The sequence below is a fragment of the Vespa velutina genome, chromosome 1 (assembly GCF_912470025.1).
Source record: "Vespa velutina chromosome 1, iVesVel2.1, whole genome shotgun sequence".
Lineage (NCBI taxonomy): Eukaryota > Metazoa > Arthropoda > Insecta > Hymenoptera > Vespidae > Vespa > Vespa velutina.
Genome location: NC_062188.1, coordinates 5924548 through 5941263, shown reverse-complemented (window position 1 = coordinate 5941263; position 16716 = coordinate 5924548). Strand labels below are relative to the sequence as shown.

The 16716-nt window shown below is 29.3% G+C and overlaps 3 protein-coding genes and 1 long non-coding RNA gene across 15 annotated transcripts; 2 read left to right on the top strand and 2 right to left on the bottom strand.

Moving 5' to 3' along the window:
* The first annotated feature begins 150 nt into the window (after positions 1 to 150).
* Positions 151 to 1715, top strand: LOC124947102 (dehydrogenase/reductase SDR family member 4). Of its 2 annotated transcripts, XM_047488793.1 has the most exons (6): positions 151 to 210; positions 329 to 455; positions 572 to 749; positions 831 to 1055; positions 1171 to 1305; positions 1378 to 1715. In XM_047488793.1, the coding sequence occupies exons 2-6, from the start codon at positions 346 to 348 to the stop codon at positions 1546 to 1548; spliced, it is 819 nt and encodes a 272-aa protein (XP_047344749.1). In that variant the 5' UTR covers positions 151 to 210; positions 329 to 345; the 3' UTR covers positions 1549 to 1715. The 2 variants fall into 2 exon arrangements, with proteins under 2 accessions (XP_047344749.1, XP_047344741.1); XM_047488785.1 differs by lacking the exon at positions 151 to 210 and having other exon boundaries at positions 219 to 455.
* LOC124947112 (rhythmically expressed gene 2 protein-like) lies at positions 439 to 4246 on the bottom strand. Of its 2 annotated transcripts, none has more exons than XM_047488801.1 (3): positions 4114 to 4246; positions 3068 to 3387; positions 439 to 2560 (listed from the first exon to the last, which is right to left on the bottom strand). In XM_047488801.1, exons 2-3 carry the CDS (start codon positions 3350 to 3352, stop codon positions 2072 to 2074), a joined length of 774 nt encoding a protein of 257 aa, XP_047344757.1. In that variant the 5' UTR covers positions 3353 to 3387; positions 4114 to 4246; the 3' UTR covers positions 439 to 2071. The 2 variants fall into 2 exon arrangements, with proteins under 2 accessions (XP_047344757.1, XP_047344768.1); XM_047488812.1 differs by lacking the exon at positions 4114 to 4246 and adding an exon at positions 3590 to 3942 and having other exon boundaries at positions 440 to 2560.
* Positions 4247 to 4383: 137 nt separating this feature from the next.
* On the bottom strand, positions 4384 to 16284 carry LOC124947067 (SIN3-HDAC complex-associated factor). 9 transcript variants are annotated; one of them, XR_007100309.1, is made up of 8 exons: positions 11011 to 11528; positions 10828 to 10925; positions 10607 to 10760; positions 10353 to 10530; positions 10103 to 10271; positions 9509 to 9990; positions 9158 to 9315; positions 4384 to 8659 (listed from the first exon to the last, which is right to left on the bottom strand). XR_007100309.1 is itself a non-coding variant. In XM_047488759.1 (7 exons), exons 2-7 carry the CDS (start codon positions 10899 to 10901, stop codon positions 9227 to 9229), a joined length of 1146 nt encoding a protein of 381 aa, XP_047344715.1. In that variant the 5' UTR covers positions 10902 to 10925; positions 11011 to 11528; the 3' UTR covers positions 9065 to 9226. The 9 variants fall into 9 exon arrangements, 8 of the variants coding, with proteins under 8 accessions (XP_047344715.1, XP_047344680.1, XP_047344695.1 ...); XM_047488759.1 differs by lacking the exon at positions 4384 to 8659 and having other exon boundaries at positions 9065 to 9315; XM_047488724.1 differs by lacking the exons at positions 4384 to 8659; positions 11011 to 11528 and adding an exon at positions 16175 to 16284 and having other exon boundaries at positions 9065 to 9990.
* Positions 14083 to 16710, top strand: LOC124947118. 2 transcript variants are annotated; one of them, XR_007100324.1, is made up of 3 exons: positions 14083 to 14676; positions 14882 to 16136; positions 16410 to 16710. It is a non-coding gene; the product is annotated as an uncharacterized LOC124947118 (long non-coding RNA). The 2 variants fall into 2 exon arrangements; XR_007100325.1 differs by having other exon boundaries at positions 14108 to 14676; positions 14882 to 15719; positions 16188 to 16710.
* Positions 16711 to 16716: the final 6 nt, after the last annotated feature.

Below are 16716 nucleotides of genomic sequence, written 5' to 3'. Positions count from 1 at the left end.
TTATCTTTATATTATCATTTTACTTAGATCATTATATGATTTAATTTTTGTAATTATTATAAAAAGAAACTTTTCCAACGAAAATTATTCACATTGAATTCATTAATAAATAATTTGTTAATATTGATTAATGAATAAATTAATATTTTTTCACTGAAATAATACAAATATTTATGAAGTTACGTAACATAAATATTATGTTACATTAACGTAAGTATAATTGTTTTCTTTTATTTATATTTAATATATGACCCTAATAAATTGTATTTTAACTTTGTGATAAATGTATGCTAATGAAAAGTTATTATGATTATTGATTACACAATAGTGTCATATTTCTGTACAATGTTACGAATGACTGTAAGTCGAAATATGCGATATTTTAGTAATAACTCACAAGTAAAGTGCAAACGATTGGAAAAAAAAGTTGCTATCGTCACAGCATCTACAAATGGGTGATTATTTCATTTATTTAATATGAATATAAATACATGTGTAATTTCCAATCAAAATAGAATGTTATATAATCAAACAATACTATTAGAATTAACAAGTTAATATCTTCTTATAGGATAGGATATTCTATAGCGAAACGTTTAGCTCAGGAAGGTGCCAAAGTTATGATCTCTAGCAGAAAAGAATCTAATGTAAAAAAAGCTGTGGATGAATTACTTCAAGAAGGTTTATCTGTTGCTGGTACTGTTTGTCATGTAGGAAAAGCTGAAGAAAGAAAAAAACTATTTGATGAAGTACATTGCAAAAATTTATATATACAATATTATATAAATTACTATATAGATTATTAAGAACAAATAACAAAAATGTTTTAGACAATATCTGTATTCGGAGGTCTGGATATTTTGGTTTCTAATGCAGCAGTAAATCCACAAGTTGGACCAGTTCTAGAAAGTGAAGAGGAAGTGTGGGATAAAATATTTGATATTAATGTTAAATGTACATATTTACTTATGAAAGAATCTTTGCCTCTTTTAAAAAAGAGTAAATTACCATCAATAATTATTATATCATCTATAACAGGATATCAACCATTTAATGTATGTATTTTTATCATACATTAATCAAAGTACTATTATTGTTTATAAATTAATATAGAATACAATCTAATTATAAATTAGATCATTGCCAATATTCAGTTTTATACAATTTCAGCTTTTTGGAGTTTATTCGGTTAGTAAAACAGCATTGTTAGGACTTTGTAAAGCTGCTGCTGAAAATTTATCTACATATGGAATTCGTGTCAATTGCATAGCCCCTGGTATTATCGAAACCAAATTCTCAGAGCCAGTATGTTTTTATAATTTGTTTATATTTCTATCTCCACAAAAAAGAAAATTAATCTTTGATATTTTACAACAGTTGCACAAATCTGAATCAATAAAAGTAGCTACTATAGAAAAAATTCCACTAGGAAGAATTGGAAAGCCAGATGAGATAAGTGGCATTGCTGCCTTTTTAGCAAGTGATGATGCATCATATATTACTGGGGAAACAATTATTGCTAGTGGTGGTATGCAGTCAAGACTTTGAAGATAAAGAAAGATATAAATACTTTCTATGTATCCATTTATTTGAATAAGTAAAACTATCAAATGTAATTGATACTTTTTTATATACACATTTTATATACATTTGTATACATTTTATGTATTTTTGTTGTATAAGGTATTAAAATAAAATATTAGGTATTTAATATATATCTATCTATTTGCATGATTAGTTTCTAGGCATATGATTGAATATGAAAATAAAAGTGCATATTTCCAATCTATTTTAAAAGTACATATGTATGTACATATGTTGAAAATCTAACAAAAAATAAATTGTATAAAAAAGTTTAAAATATTTTATACAATTTCTTTTTTTATTATGTGAATAACATATGTTCAATAAAATATATTAGTATCTAACAGTATCATAAAGTTAAAAATAAACAAAGCTTCTATAGTTGACAGAATTATACTACGAAGTCATTGCATAAAATTTAACAATTTTTTAATTTTTATTAATATGCTACTACTTAAAAGATTATCTTCATATTATTTATGATAATTCAAACCTTTTTTTGATCTTCTATTTTATTTAAAAATATTTCAAAGTGCCTTTGTAGATCTTGAAGATTTATAAAAATATCTTCTTTACAAACTTCTCTTTCGTTTATAGATTTTTGTTCATGACTGATTAAAAGTGCATTCCATTGTGCATTTTTGGCACCAAGATAATCGTTATCTATCATATCGCCTATATGTATAGCCTCTTGAGGTACGATGTCTACTTTTTGATCTTCATTTGCTAATCGTAGAGCTTCAACGAATATTGATACATCCGGCTTCTCTTTGCCAAAGTTGTACGATGTTAATACAAAGGAAAAAAACGGTCTAATCTTGAGATCAATTAGAATTGGTTCCAATCTCTCATCAAAATTGGATATCACTCCTAAAACAATTCTGTATTTACGAAGGCATTCGAGTAATTCGATTGTCCCTGGATACATATGCCAACATTTACTTGTACTGTAACATTCTATCAGGGTATTTGCAACCTAAAAATTGTTAACATAAAAGGCGTAAATAATACAATCACTAACAAATTTCATAACAACAATAATTATAATACATATTAATTATATATTAATATATATTAATATATGTTAATTAAATTAACATTTTTAAAATGTTTATTTCCATTAGTAAAGAAGATTAGTTTTCATTTCACGACAATGACAAAATTTTCCTTTGATTACAAATTGATGTGAATCAACAATATCATCGATACTATTTTTCGATGGATAAAAGAATATTATATTTGTATTAATATTAATAATTAATATCAACGAAACGTATTTTTATTATTCTCTTAATATATGATCCAACACAAAAACGTATTATTTTTTATCACGTAAATTATAATCTAGATCATTGTAAGTATTTTAAATATAAACTGCGCAAAATGATGCGAAATGCAATTTTTATCTCTCTAGCCGTTTTCTTTTGTTTTTATATCTAAAAGCTTAAAGATAACGATTAACGTACTAATGTTAAATTTTCACCTGGTCAAGAGTTTCAGAAGGAATGTTCTTGTTTTGATCTTTAAATACATTGTAAACGATCGTTCTCCACCAATTTTCCCATCCAAGGCCGGTATATTTTCCATATATGGGATGTTCAACAGCAAGACGCCGAAAATTGTATTTAAAACTTTGCGCCAATTGACGAGGTTCGATTGATAAACCATATTTACGTCCGACCTCAATATAATGTTCTTCTAACTTCGTCATTAATAATGTTCCAGTTACATCGAAAGTTATTAATCTTGGTTTCAAACATTTCATCATATTGTAATAATATTATTAGAATGTGTAGGAACCACCTTGATTTGGACAAAAAGAAAGGGGGAAAAAGTTATGACATCAAAGAAATGGCTTCACTTCCTTTAACTGCTGTCGATACAATGAAAATATAAAAGTACGAAAATTTGTCTGAATATGAGCATTGTTTTAAAATAATCAATTGATTTATATTAAACAATATGTACAGATAAATTAAAAATCATGTTATGTTCAGAGACTAACCTATTTTTTTATCAATTGTTATCGTACGCATATCTAAACAGCAAAATCAATTAAAGAAAAAGTTATATAAAAGAAAATCTTTCGTCATTATACTCGCTACGACATAAAATGCATCTGAATGCATGGTTATACGAGCTCAGAATAATATGATAATACTGCCATCTGTATATAATGCCGAAAATAAGAATTTAAACACGTTGTAGACGAATCATAAGTATAGATGAATTCATTCATTGAAATTGGAAAAATATAATACGCGTTTTAAACGAAGTATAATCATTAATCACTATGATACACATTGATCATTTATAAAATTATAAAATATAAATTATAAAGAATGTAATATAAAATACTATATATTTAAAAATTGTTCATAAATATAGTGCACATATTATATCTTTCTCCTTGTAAAGTTACATATTGATTAAGATTATCAGATAATTTTTTTAGCTCCATATAAAATATTTTTGTTTACTATTGCTTACTAACTCAAAATAATTATGGATAAATATAGAATTACTCACTTTTCATAATGATATTATGGATTATTATTTTATAAGATGTAATTATTTCATAACAAGAATTTAAATAATAGTTCCTCATATTTACTCATTGTTATTAAAATCTAGAATATACATGTACATAAAGATAAACTGATTTTTTCAAGATAAATATACGATATTGTGAGATAAAAAAAATCTTATAAAAATTATAAATATACTCTCTATATATATATATATATATGTATATTTGTATGCAACATATATTTTATTTATTCAGCTATGAAATTTGGTATCTCACAGACTTCTTACATATATATACATATATATACATATATATACATATATATATATATACATATATATATACATATATATATACATATATATATACATATATATATACATATATATATACATATATATATATTCATCTATATAATACAAATTCATTACTTTAATAAGAAACTTACTGATTTGTCGATTTTGTTAAAAAACAAAATATGTACTTATTTTTACAACATATCTACAATACTAAGAATATGGTTCTTAACATTTAAATCTTGTTGCAATGAGACTAATTGACACAAATTTGAGTTTGGGTAATGTATGTCGACAAGCATATCGGCACAATGTTACTTTGCATTAATCATATTATTATTATCATTATTATTATTATTATCATTATTATTATTATTATTATTATTATTATTATTATTATTATTATTATTATTCTAATTTGTATGATCGATGAATTCTTACAAATAATCTTTTTATTACAATCTTGTACATGATCTAAGTATCTGTGTGTGTGTTTGTGTGTGTGTGTGTGTGTATGTATATATATATATATATATATATATATATATATATACATACGTAACCATAATTTTTTCAATTATATACACTTTTTATCATAAAATCAATGAGAGTAGCAATTGCAAAGATACTTTTATGATTGTAATCAATTGATTAATTATATATTATTTATGTGTGTATGTGTGTGTGCGCGCGCGTATATATATATATATATATATATATACACATACACACACAAATATATAATAATCATTATATAAACAGAATAATCATTGTAATTATGGAATATTAATTACGGCAGTCATTGTCTGTTATTATTAGAATTTCATAGCATATTCATAAATGTTACAATATTTACCTACATCTAACAGTTTTGTGTAAATTAGAGTTATCTGCTAAATACATCGATCAGTCTCAGAATCGTACTTAATATTGATGTTTTCTGATGTTAACAAGTAGCACAATGATGAAAAAGTCATCGTATAACTAGAACATCTTGCGAGATCGAATGCCTCCTAGCATATATTTACATACATATTCATCCCTGCCATAATGTATTCAAAAAATTCTATATCCACTTCCTCATCTAATATAAAAGACAATTCGTTCGTAATATAAATGCATATTATGAAAAACCTGTTTCTTTAATAACAAGAATCAGAAGGACGAACACTGATCTTAAGTATATGTATATATATGTGTATGTGTTTGTGTGTATGCGTATTTATATGTATATACATATATATATATATAAATTTGTAAGCAAGATAGAGAAAATTTTGTATGTTTTCTAGTTGCACCACGTTATTCTAAGTAAACATTATATTTAATATCATAGTGCATTAGGGTAATTGATTCATAGTAGAAACTTGCAAGATTTATGCAAAATCTCTTTTACATATTCTAATTATTAATATTATTTTAAATCAGGTTTCTAAACTATCAGTCTATTAGAGATTTTTATCATATATATAGGATTAATTATAATATTTTAAAATTGTTATCAAAATCTCTTTTATCTTTGAAAATTTTAGAAACCTGATATGGCAGTTAATTTAAAAAATTACAATCTTGCATGATTCTTGATAAAAGGTACTTGTTTGGAATCTGCCAGGTCACACCATGAGAGAGAATATTTGAACTCCTTACATCAGTCATATTTGTAGACATTTTATCAATGGCTACAATGTGAAAAATATGATTAAGGATTTGTTTAGCATATTTTGCCAAAATTAATACACATACAATTATACTATCAATATCATTAATATAAATCATATTGCTGTTTTTATATGATAAAAATCTTAATTATAGTATAAACATTGGTTTCGATTAATTAGAATAAAAATGCACACATATTTCTTTGACATAAGGATAATATAAATATCTGATTAAATCTTAGACTTAATATTATATAAGCACAACCTTGTCATCTGTCCTGTTTCATTGTAGATTGTTCTAAAGAAATTTTATAGTAATGTTTAATCAATTATTTTGAAATGAATCAAATTGCTGTTAAAGTATATGCATATACTGAATTTATCTTCATATTCATGAGAAATATCATTTTATTATGTGACAATAATAGTTAGCAGCACATAAAATGGACTCCTCTAAATTCTGCATAATGTTCATCAATAAACTTTTGGTTTAACATTTTCTCTTTTCAAAAACACGCTTTTAAATATATAATATATCGTATGTATCACCCAATCATATTTCTTCGAACACATGCTACTCAACTTAACTATTCTGGTATCCATTAATCCATGACTCTCTCTCTCTCTTATATATATATATAAGTATAGTTTTCTTAGAAAATAATGAATTATTAATTTCAATTTACAAGATAATCAAAAATAAATAATTCCTAGAATATTGCGAACAGATTGACCTGGAAAATGTGATAATTAATATTTTCTTTTCTATCAATATACACACAAAAAATGTAGCATAAAAAGCAAAGATAATCTGTATAAAAATATATAATTTTGTATAGCAAAGAATATTATATTGCAATAAATTTGACTTAAAAAATAAATAAATTAAACAATTATTTTTTTCTCTCTAGAAGGAAGGATCATTGCACAAATTAAAGATTTGATAAATAATTAATGATAATATGAAGTGTACGATTTTTATAGAATACTTATATGAATAATTAGTTTTTATTATGAATAAATTATAAACATAATTCCATAGTGTGATATCAAGATTTTTCATTTTATTTAACCAATATGATCCGTCCTTTTCACTATTATAAATCGTAAATTATAATGTTAGTTACAGGGGAAATTAATATTCACAATAAAGAGATCATAGACTCTCCTAGTCAATATAAATGTATAATGAAAATTTGTCAAAAGGCAAGGCAAGCTTCTTACATCGTCTTTTAACAAATCATATATATTCAATATTTATCTTCATACAAATAATCTTTTTTCCTTATTCATAGTAAATTCACTTAAGCCAGATGGGCAGTGCATAATATTATATAAAAATTTGTATATTAACTCTTTTCTTTTCTAGTAGTTGCTGGCATGAGTATCTCATTGATCGAAATTATTTAATCTAAGGTTCTCATCTTTTGCTTATATTTCATATGTACAACACATAAGAATATATGTGAATGCAATACAATAAGATAACCTGTGTAGAGTTCATTTTCTGAACAACTTACCTAGATGGAAAAGAGTTGAACCATGCTTTTTATTTCTTGTCAAATGGACTTAAAGTATGATAGTAGATCATAAATTTCACAAACTTTATTTATATTTCTAATAGTTGTTATCAGATTCAAAAGGTTGCTATCAGCCAGTTATATTAAAATTTAGTAACATACTTGAATCTAGACAAAATTAGCAATATATATTGCACATATAAAATGCTCAGCCCTCGTCCATGTGGACCAAGTTTTAAAGTTCATTAAAAATATCTATGAAAATGCAAAATCGTTTATGTATGTATTATAAAATGCACTGCTATCTTAAATAAGAGTTCTGTAGATTGAGAGATATTTTTTAATATAAGTTTTTAATTAAAAATTCAAAAGGATATTAAAAAAGAAATAAGAAAGCCTTTTGCGATCGTACATGGACTTTCCTAATAAAATACATATCTCTTATCAGAAAATTTTTTGTGCATGAAACATGTATGATTCAAATAAGATCTGGAGAATAATCACAATAATCTGTTTTCAACAGGTACATTAGTTTGTGTTATCTTTCTGTAACGTGTCCATTTCTGAAATCTAGGAACTACCAGCCTTTACTTATTTATTATTATACTTAAATTTCGTATCAAATTGATTCAGCCCATTCCTATTTTGTGTCTTCATTGCTCATCTCAAAATATCTTAATTAAATTTGCTGGTCCAGTTCGCCAATCTGATTGCCATATTCTTAACCAATTTTCGTCCCTAGTAATACTGCCTAAATATATCATCATAGTGATATGATAAGTTTATCAAACTTCAGATATTTTATTAAAAATTTAATTTGTATATTATTGCTCTAAGTGGATCAGGATAATATTACCTGAACACATCATTGGATTCCTTAATTTTAACGTCATGGAGTTTTGCACAGACAGTTTCAAATGCATCTGGTACAATGTCAACATTAGATCCTAGTTAATATGAATTACTTTTCAGAATTTTTGGACCCGAACATTTAAAGATTGATTGGCATTTTGGGACATCCACATAAGTATTCACATATACGATTGCAAAGATTGGCCCAGAAAACTGAAGCTGTGGATGGATAAACTTTTATATTACATAGTACTCTTATAAATGCATAATCCAAAGATGTAATAAACTGCCATCTGCTGTCTTGCTGAGTTTAATACTTATATTCTCGCAATATTTTTATAACGATACTTAAATGCATACAGTTTATTAAATTTGGAGAAAGATTGATAACCTTCCAAAAATTTATCAAATTTATGAAAGGTTAGCAATTATAAGATATGGCAGTTTATAACACACTTTATATATGCTATAAACGATGGTCAATAAAAACTTTATGATCTTATTCGATTGTTCTCTTTTTTTTACAACTACTTGAAAAGTGTAAAGTGAATTTTAACATTACTCATATAAAGTCAGTATCATACATAGTTACAAATACTTTTATCAACTTTATCAACGAGTAGGAATAAAAATTCTTTATATTTCTTTTTTTTTTTGTTTTTTTTTTTTTTTTTTTTCAAAGAGCACTACTTATCTAATGCATGTCATAACAATTACCCTAGTTAAGAAATCAGTTATCCCCATTCATAACATTATAAACTCTTCAATTGTATTTAATATAAAGTTTTAAACACATCCTTCCATAGCCTTTGTTGTCTGGGCAATGATGGTAGCATGTTTAAAAAATAAGTTTGTGTCATAACATATATATCTACCTATATAAGAAAAAAGAGAAAAAATAATAAATTAAACCTCTATAAGAGAATTGACATTAATTAGAAACAGATTGTCTAGAAGGACTTGCATGCATTGTAAAATCAACAAGTGGGTTGGCAGGGACGGTAACAATAGTATGTGAACTACTGCTTAAAGTAACATTGGTTGACGATACTAAAGATAATGGCTTACAAGAAAGTTGGTCTATTTGTTTTATAGGCACCAATTTTATTGGCACATCTGACTTTAACCTGACAGATTCCGACACAACAGGGATAGCTTTTAACTGCACACTCTTTATCGGTTGTGTTTTAACAATCGGTTTGAGGTTGGGATTAACATTCATAATTACTTTAGTAATTTTACCCTCACCAACCCCTTGATTAGAAGATTCGTCATAACCAGAATCAGAAGACGAATCACTGAATGTTTTACTTGTTTGTTTTGTCACCGCTGAATCTACACCTGATTCTACGCTGTGGGTAGGACTAGCAGATGCAGAACTATGAACAGGACTCGCCGATGCTGAACTATGTACTGGACTATTTCTTAACACATTTGATTGTTGCTGTCTTTGCTTAGATAGACAACCTGTACATGGTTTTATCAATGCTGGATCTATTATAACTTCTCCATATGGACCTTTGAATATTGTACCACAGCAAATAATTTCCCTAAAAAATAAAATTACTTGTTTTTAATGAAGCTTTGATCAAATATAACATTTTTTTTAAACTAATTCAATTATTGCTATATTTCAACTTTTAAATAAATTTTTAATAATACCTTTTGAAATAAGATAAGTCAATAAAGCCATTAACAGTTAAATCATTTTTTATATCAGAATCCTCTTGTGCAATATCTAAAGGTTTATCAACTGTATTAATGTCATCACTACCAGTAGGACTAACTGTTCTACTAGAACATTTGCTACTATTTTCTGGCACATAATCTTCTAAAAGAAAGGAATGTGTAAATATAATTTTTGACGTGTATTTCTATATTTAATAAAGTTAATTTCCATTCTGTAACTCACCAATCAAATCATCACTCATTGCGGGACTTTGTTCGCGTTCTGTCTCTGATTTTATATATATATTCTTTTTCTTCATTATCTTTTCGAATTTTTCAGGTGCATCTTTAAGTTTCTTTTTATTTTTTGATTTAAATTTTGTTAATGATTTAATACCAGGCCCTGCACGAGCATCTACAACCTATAAAAATATTATTTTATTAACATTATCATCACACATGTATATATTCTATCAGAAGTATTAAAATATAACTAACATGTCTCCAATTGCGATTACTTCCAGCTGGTAACTTTTTCCATCTCTTTACTAACAACACACAAGCATTACAAATCTCTCCAGTACGTCTTTCTTCTAATTGAAAACATTCCATAAAATCATCTTCATACTTTTTGCTGTCTGTAAATCTTGAACTATAAGAAAATAAAATAAATATAAATTTGTCAATGATAATATTCAAAGTTTAAGCGAGAATAATACCTGCTTGATTTAGCTTTGCAAATACAACATCCAGTACTGGATCGATAAACTTTAGGTTTATGAAAACTAAACATATTGCCGGTATCTTAATGTTACTTCTGTAACATATTAAAACAAAAAAATATAATATAAAATCAATCATTTATAAAAGAAATAACGTAATATAATAAATGAAATCATTACACTGATCACACAAAACTGTTCACCATAAATTTGTCAAATGTCTCGTAACGCGAAAATATCAAAAATAGCATCCTCCTGTGACACGAAAACTGCTGCTTAATCTTGTAGATCATAATATCGCGTGCCTTTAATCACGATGCTTAGAACTGTAGGCGAGAAAACAACTTTCATAAATCAGTGAAAAAGGATCTTTTCTGTCTTTTTGAACGTTTATTTAAGAAAGATATTCGAACGACAGTACACTAGCAATGCCGCCGAGTTCCAGCTGGCAGTGTATACAGACGAGAGACGCTACGCGTTATGTGACATGCGCGGCGACAAACGCATGAACGCACGTACAACAAGCTGGCAGCAGGCAGCACGCGTAGCTCATGCGCGCAACCAAGAGACGCACAATGTTGCAGCACGCGTGCAACAAGAGGGCGTTTTACAATCTCAAAAAGCTAACCAATGCTTTCTATAATGCAGGAGTAAGGAATTCTTTAAAAACGAAATCCTAATTACTTTCTAACAAAACGGAATCAAATTTTATTACAATTCCTCTTTCTTTCTGCTTGTGAGGCATCGTAAACATTAAATAAATATGTACGTCAAGAAATATCTCACATACAAGAGTTATTGATATAAAAATATATAAATAATACATAAATAATCGATAACGTATTTACGTTCTATAGTTTAGTTGCTAACGTGGAAAAAAAAAAAAAAAAAAAAAAAACACGACATTTGAATTCTCCTTGATTGAATAATCTTATTGAAAAACATTCGAAAAGAAAGTTTTCGAAGGTTTCCAGAAGGATTAGGAAACTTATCATGGACGACGGACATGTTGCCGTTGTAATCCGAAATACATACATACGTATTCGTTCTATACATGAATCTGAATCTCTTGACTCTCGTGGAGCGAAACCGGCTCTCTAAGCTTAAGAAAAAGAAAAATGAGAGTGAGAGAGAGAGAGAGAGAGAGAGAGAGAGAGAGAGAGAAGTAGAAAACATATCCGCACCGGCAAAACAGATACCTAAAAATAGGAAGCATGAAAACCACAACAGAGTGCAATGTGCGAATAATATGACTTACAGAACGGCTTAAAATAACATCTCTAATTTTTTTATTTTTTTTTTCATTATTCATTTTTTTTTTGTTTGTTTTTGTATAAACGTATATATATGCAAGCTACATTCCGGGCTACGACGATCCGACTTGTCAACTTGATTTACATACATACATATATACATGGAACATCGAGCCGGCCGGTCTTCCGTAGTATACTCATGTGTTCAGTAAGAAAAATGAAATTGATATTACATTTAGATTATATATAAGTGCATTATATATATATATCTATACACACACACACACACGCACACACACACACACACGCGCGCGCACACACACACACACATATATATATACATATACATATATATATATATATTTGAATATATCTGACAAATGAAAGAAAATTTGCGACGAAAGTTATTAAAAAATAAGTTAGGTTATATTTCTATAACCCCAAAATTACATGGTTTACTATTCAAAATGCTATAACGTAAGTCAATTACGTAGTTGTTCATATTATTCTAATAACAAATAGGTACGACATTGTTAGACATGTAATGTAATTATTCATCATCGTATATACGAAATTCTTTTAAAATCGATAAACATAAACGTATGAAAAAAGCAGTTTTCCTTCGAATACCGAATTTGTTCTCTTTCTTTTAGAGTATATTTCTCCGATGTTGTGCACGTGGCGTTTGTCGCGTCCTCGTCTCGGTCTTGTCTCTTTATTCGTCCTAACCGTTCAAGGTGCCATATTTTCGTTCCTTCTTTTCTCTCTCTCTCTCTCTCTCTCTCTCTCTCTCTCTCTCTCTCTCTTTCTCTCCTTCTCCCTCTCCAGGGAGGAGTGGCAACATCGGTAAATCGGTACAAGCAAATGCACAGTACAATGTTGCATCGACACAACGAAGACACGACGACAACCATTACCGAAACGATATGAAAAATGTAAATAATACTTTCTTATCACTACATATTATCGTCAAAGACGAGAAATGTTCAATGAAGTCAGGCAAATGATGTGTCGGTACTCCAGAAAGTAGGTTAATAAAGATTCATTCAATTTCTATGATCACGATCAGCAGAGGCAGAGAATATAACATTTTTTTGTCTTCTATGTGATATTGAAGGCTGTTCGGACTTGTTACTACCCGGCTACAATCTTTGTTTGTTCGATTACGCGCCAGCTGATAATGATGCAAGTTATTATGATATTCGTGAACTTAAAGTTCCATACATAATAATCGAAATCATTATTATATAAATCTTTTATTATTCGCTTTAAGATCAAAATTAATATAGTTGAAATGTGTATACGATATAATCTTTGATCATGATTAAATTTGTAAAAAGATTTTATAATTTTCAAACAAACTCTATCTATATATTTTATTCTTATTTGTATGTATCTTGTCACGCACGAGTTTCGTTAATGCTATAGTAATCGTTGAGAAAGTGGTGACACGCACGTGTGTAACAGTCGCCACGATTCCCACACAAATACATACAATAACGAATTCGACGCAATGCACAACACTTTAGCCTTGAAGATCTGACCCGATAATTTAAATTTAGTTTCGTTTTGAATATCCTGTAGTTTGAAAGAGTTAACATTTTAGATCTTCAGAAAAATGTCGATGTATCATCTCAAGCGCAAAATATCAATCAAGAGGAGAAAAACAAAAATATAGTATAAGCAAAAACAAACTTAACGCATAATAATAACTTTAGCAATTGACTTCCATTTACGATATGGATTATCAGAATATATATTTCCCATATGTTAAAAATACCGATCATTTGAAAAGATATTAATGGAAGCCAAAAAAGAGATAATTACAGTGATCGAATGAATAGGTTATTTTTAGAAATTATATTAGCGTCCAGGTAGAATTCAAACAAATGCATCCCTGACATGATTACCCAGTAATCTAACTTTCGTCCTCACTTTTACCGTTGCCTTAAATTCTCGAAAGGAGAATGTACTGTTACGTGTGTGTAGACGCGCGCGCACACTCAAGATTATGATTTGCGCGCGTTAAGTTACGCGTTTAGGAAAGTTTTTAAGAAGAGACGAAGTTAGAGATATCCACCAAACTCACGTAACTATTTTCACTTAATCTAATTCGATTGAAGTTTCTTACACTGAAAACGAGTGTTTTGTCAATGATGTTATCTTGCAACGATTGATTGATTAGAGAAAAAAATTCATAAGAGAAAATATTTTTATTTGAATTTCGATTGAAAGAGATAGAGAGATCCATGATCGGTATCAAAAAGATTGATTTAAATAATCTTCACTGTATAACTATCATCGTTTCGATGTCACCCCAGCTGTTATTAGTCGAGTAGGCGGAGCTTGACGTCGAAAAATATGTAAGGAAGGGGTAAAAGCTTCGTAAGAAATGTAGATAGGTACATGTGTACTTACACAGGAGACAAATTTGGTAACATCAAAACTTGGAATCTAATCTTGGAAGAAAACTTAATGATGATAACCGTAAGAAAAATCAGTTGAATATTTTTTTTCGAAGAAGCTACATATATCTAATGATGCTATAAAAGTTCGATTGAGATGATGACCTACATACATCGTAAAAAAACAGGTTCTTTATTATTTCGACATCGTATTCAAGTTTTACTCTACTATTTGTTATATATATATATATATATATATATATATATATATATATGTATACACACACGTTATATCGGCAGAATTAACAATTTATAAATGAAAAAAGTGTTAATTAATGAAAATTTATTTTTTCTCTTTCTCTTTTTCTCTTTCTTTTTTTTTCTCTCTCGAAGAAATAATATGCAACAGACCAGATGAATTTCTTAAATAAAGATCATAAAGACGAAAAAGGCCGCGGTTATTACGATGTGTCGAGGAAAATGGGAACACGAGAGAGGTGAGTAAAAGGGACCAATGGGATCTCTCTCGAAACGTGCACCGGGAGTAACTCGACATGGCGCGTGGCTCGGCACGGTGGCCGCCATACTCATTTCTTTCCCTTTCCTTCATACGGACCGACCGACCGACCGACCAACCCTGCCTCGAGCGGACATGCACGACGGTATGTGTCAGGACGAAAGATAGAAAAATAAGATCAATGCTCGAGCAATAAAGGATATATCTTTGGCTTGTTCTCTTTCTCTTTTTCTCTCTCTCTCTCTCCCTCTTTCTCGAGTGAGAAAGAGTCACAAGTTCTATCATCGTCGTTATATCGTCATTGTTGTCCTTATCAATCTTCTACCACGACTACGTTGTCGCATGGCTAGTTAAAAAAAAGAGAATCGACGACAGTAGTGGCGGCTAGTAACCCGCCGTAAGAAGAGTGGACACGCCATGACAGATGATACGGCACGCACAACAAACAAGTCCACTTGCCAAATAGAAGCCGCGCGGTGGCGGCAGCGGCATGAAAACCGCGGGAATCGCGACGAGGGACATTCGTTATTTATATCGAATATAGGATCGACAATGATTGACGATATTCGACAATAGATTAACGATTAGAGATGATCCTACGTTAAATCGTAGCGTCGTAGTCTGATGCACTGTCAATGTCAGGACACTTAGTAGCATCATCAAAGAAAAATTGGGGACGTTAATGTTAGGATGGCAGTTGTTGTACATACATACGTACGTACATACATACATACATACAATACGTTACCCGCACCCCGCACACGCCGTCACCGAACGATCCGTCGTTCTTGCATACGCGAGTGAAAGTTTTCACTCGGCACTTGACATAAACCGGCCTGATTTTTCCCGCCGATCGAATCGAATGTGTCGGCGAACGCGAAAGACGATGCTCGTAATATTTCACAGCGATGAAAATACTTATGAAATGCAGCCGACGATACGAGGCAACGTAATAGAGCAGATCCTCGACCTCCCCCGCGAGTGGGGAACACATCGGAGACGCTTGACAACTTGGGAACATATTTGTTGATCTCGTGAACGTGATTACGCGTGACAATCGATCCGAACGATGACGCGTCCTTCATACGATAATCCCTTACCTTTTCGCGACGATCGTGGATGAAAATCACAGTAAGATATTTCGATTTAATGACTACAGAATTGCTTACCTTTTCAATACAGGTGACGGTCAGATTTGAGAATCCCTTTGCGCAGGTCTACAGCGCTGCCTGCCGCCGTACGTCCAAGTCAATTCAGCGACCATTTATTTTTCCGATTTGCTTCGTCATTTTTTTTAATACCTTATTATTTTACACTTTATTTGCTGAATACTGCTAAATTTATTTATAAAAATAAGAATTATTTACAATCAATGAGTATTGTCAATGATACATTTGTTTTAAGTGTACAAAAGTAAGAGGGAAACGAAATGGTATGCTACGACCAATGAGAATGCATTTAACGAGGACGACATTTGATGAAGAGAAATACGATTGGTAATAATTTGCGGAATGACATAGAAGGGACATATATTTGACTCCATTTCCGTTTCTTGGATTTGAGTTGTATTAACCGTTTATTCGATGAAGTTAGGTTATGGTAAGATGAAATTTCTTTTAAAAATATATTTTCGTATATAGATAGACACATATGTATATGTATATATATATGAATGGATTCGTTTAAAAATATTTTGAATTTTTTATTCGAT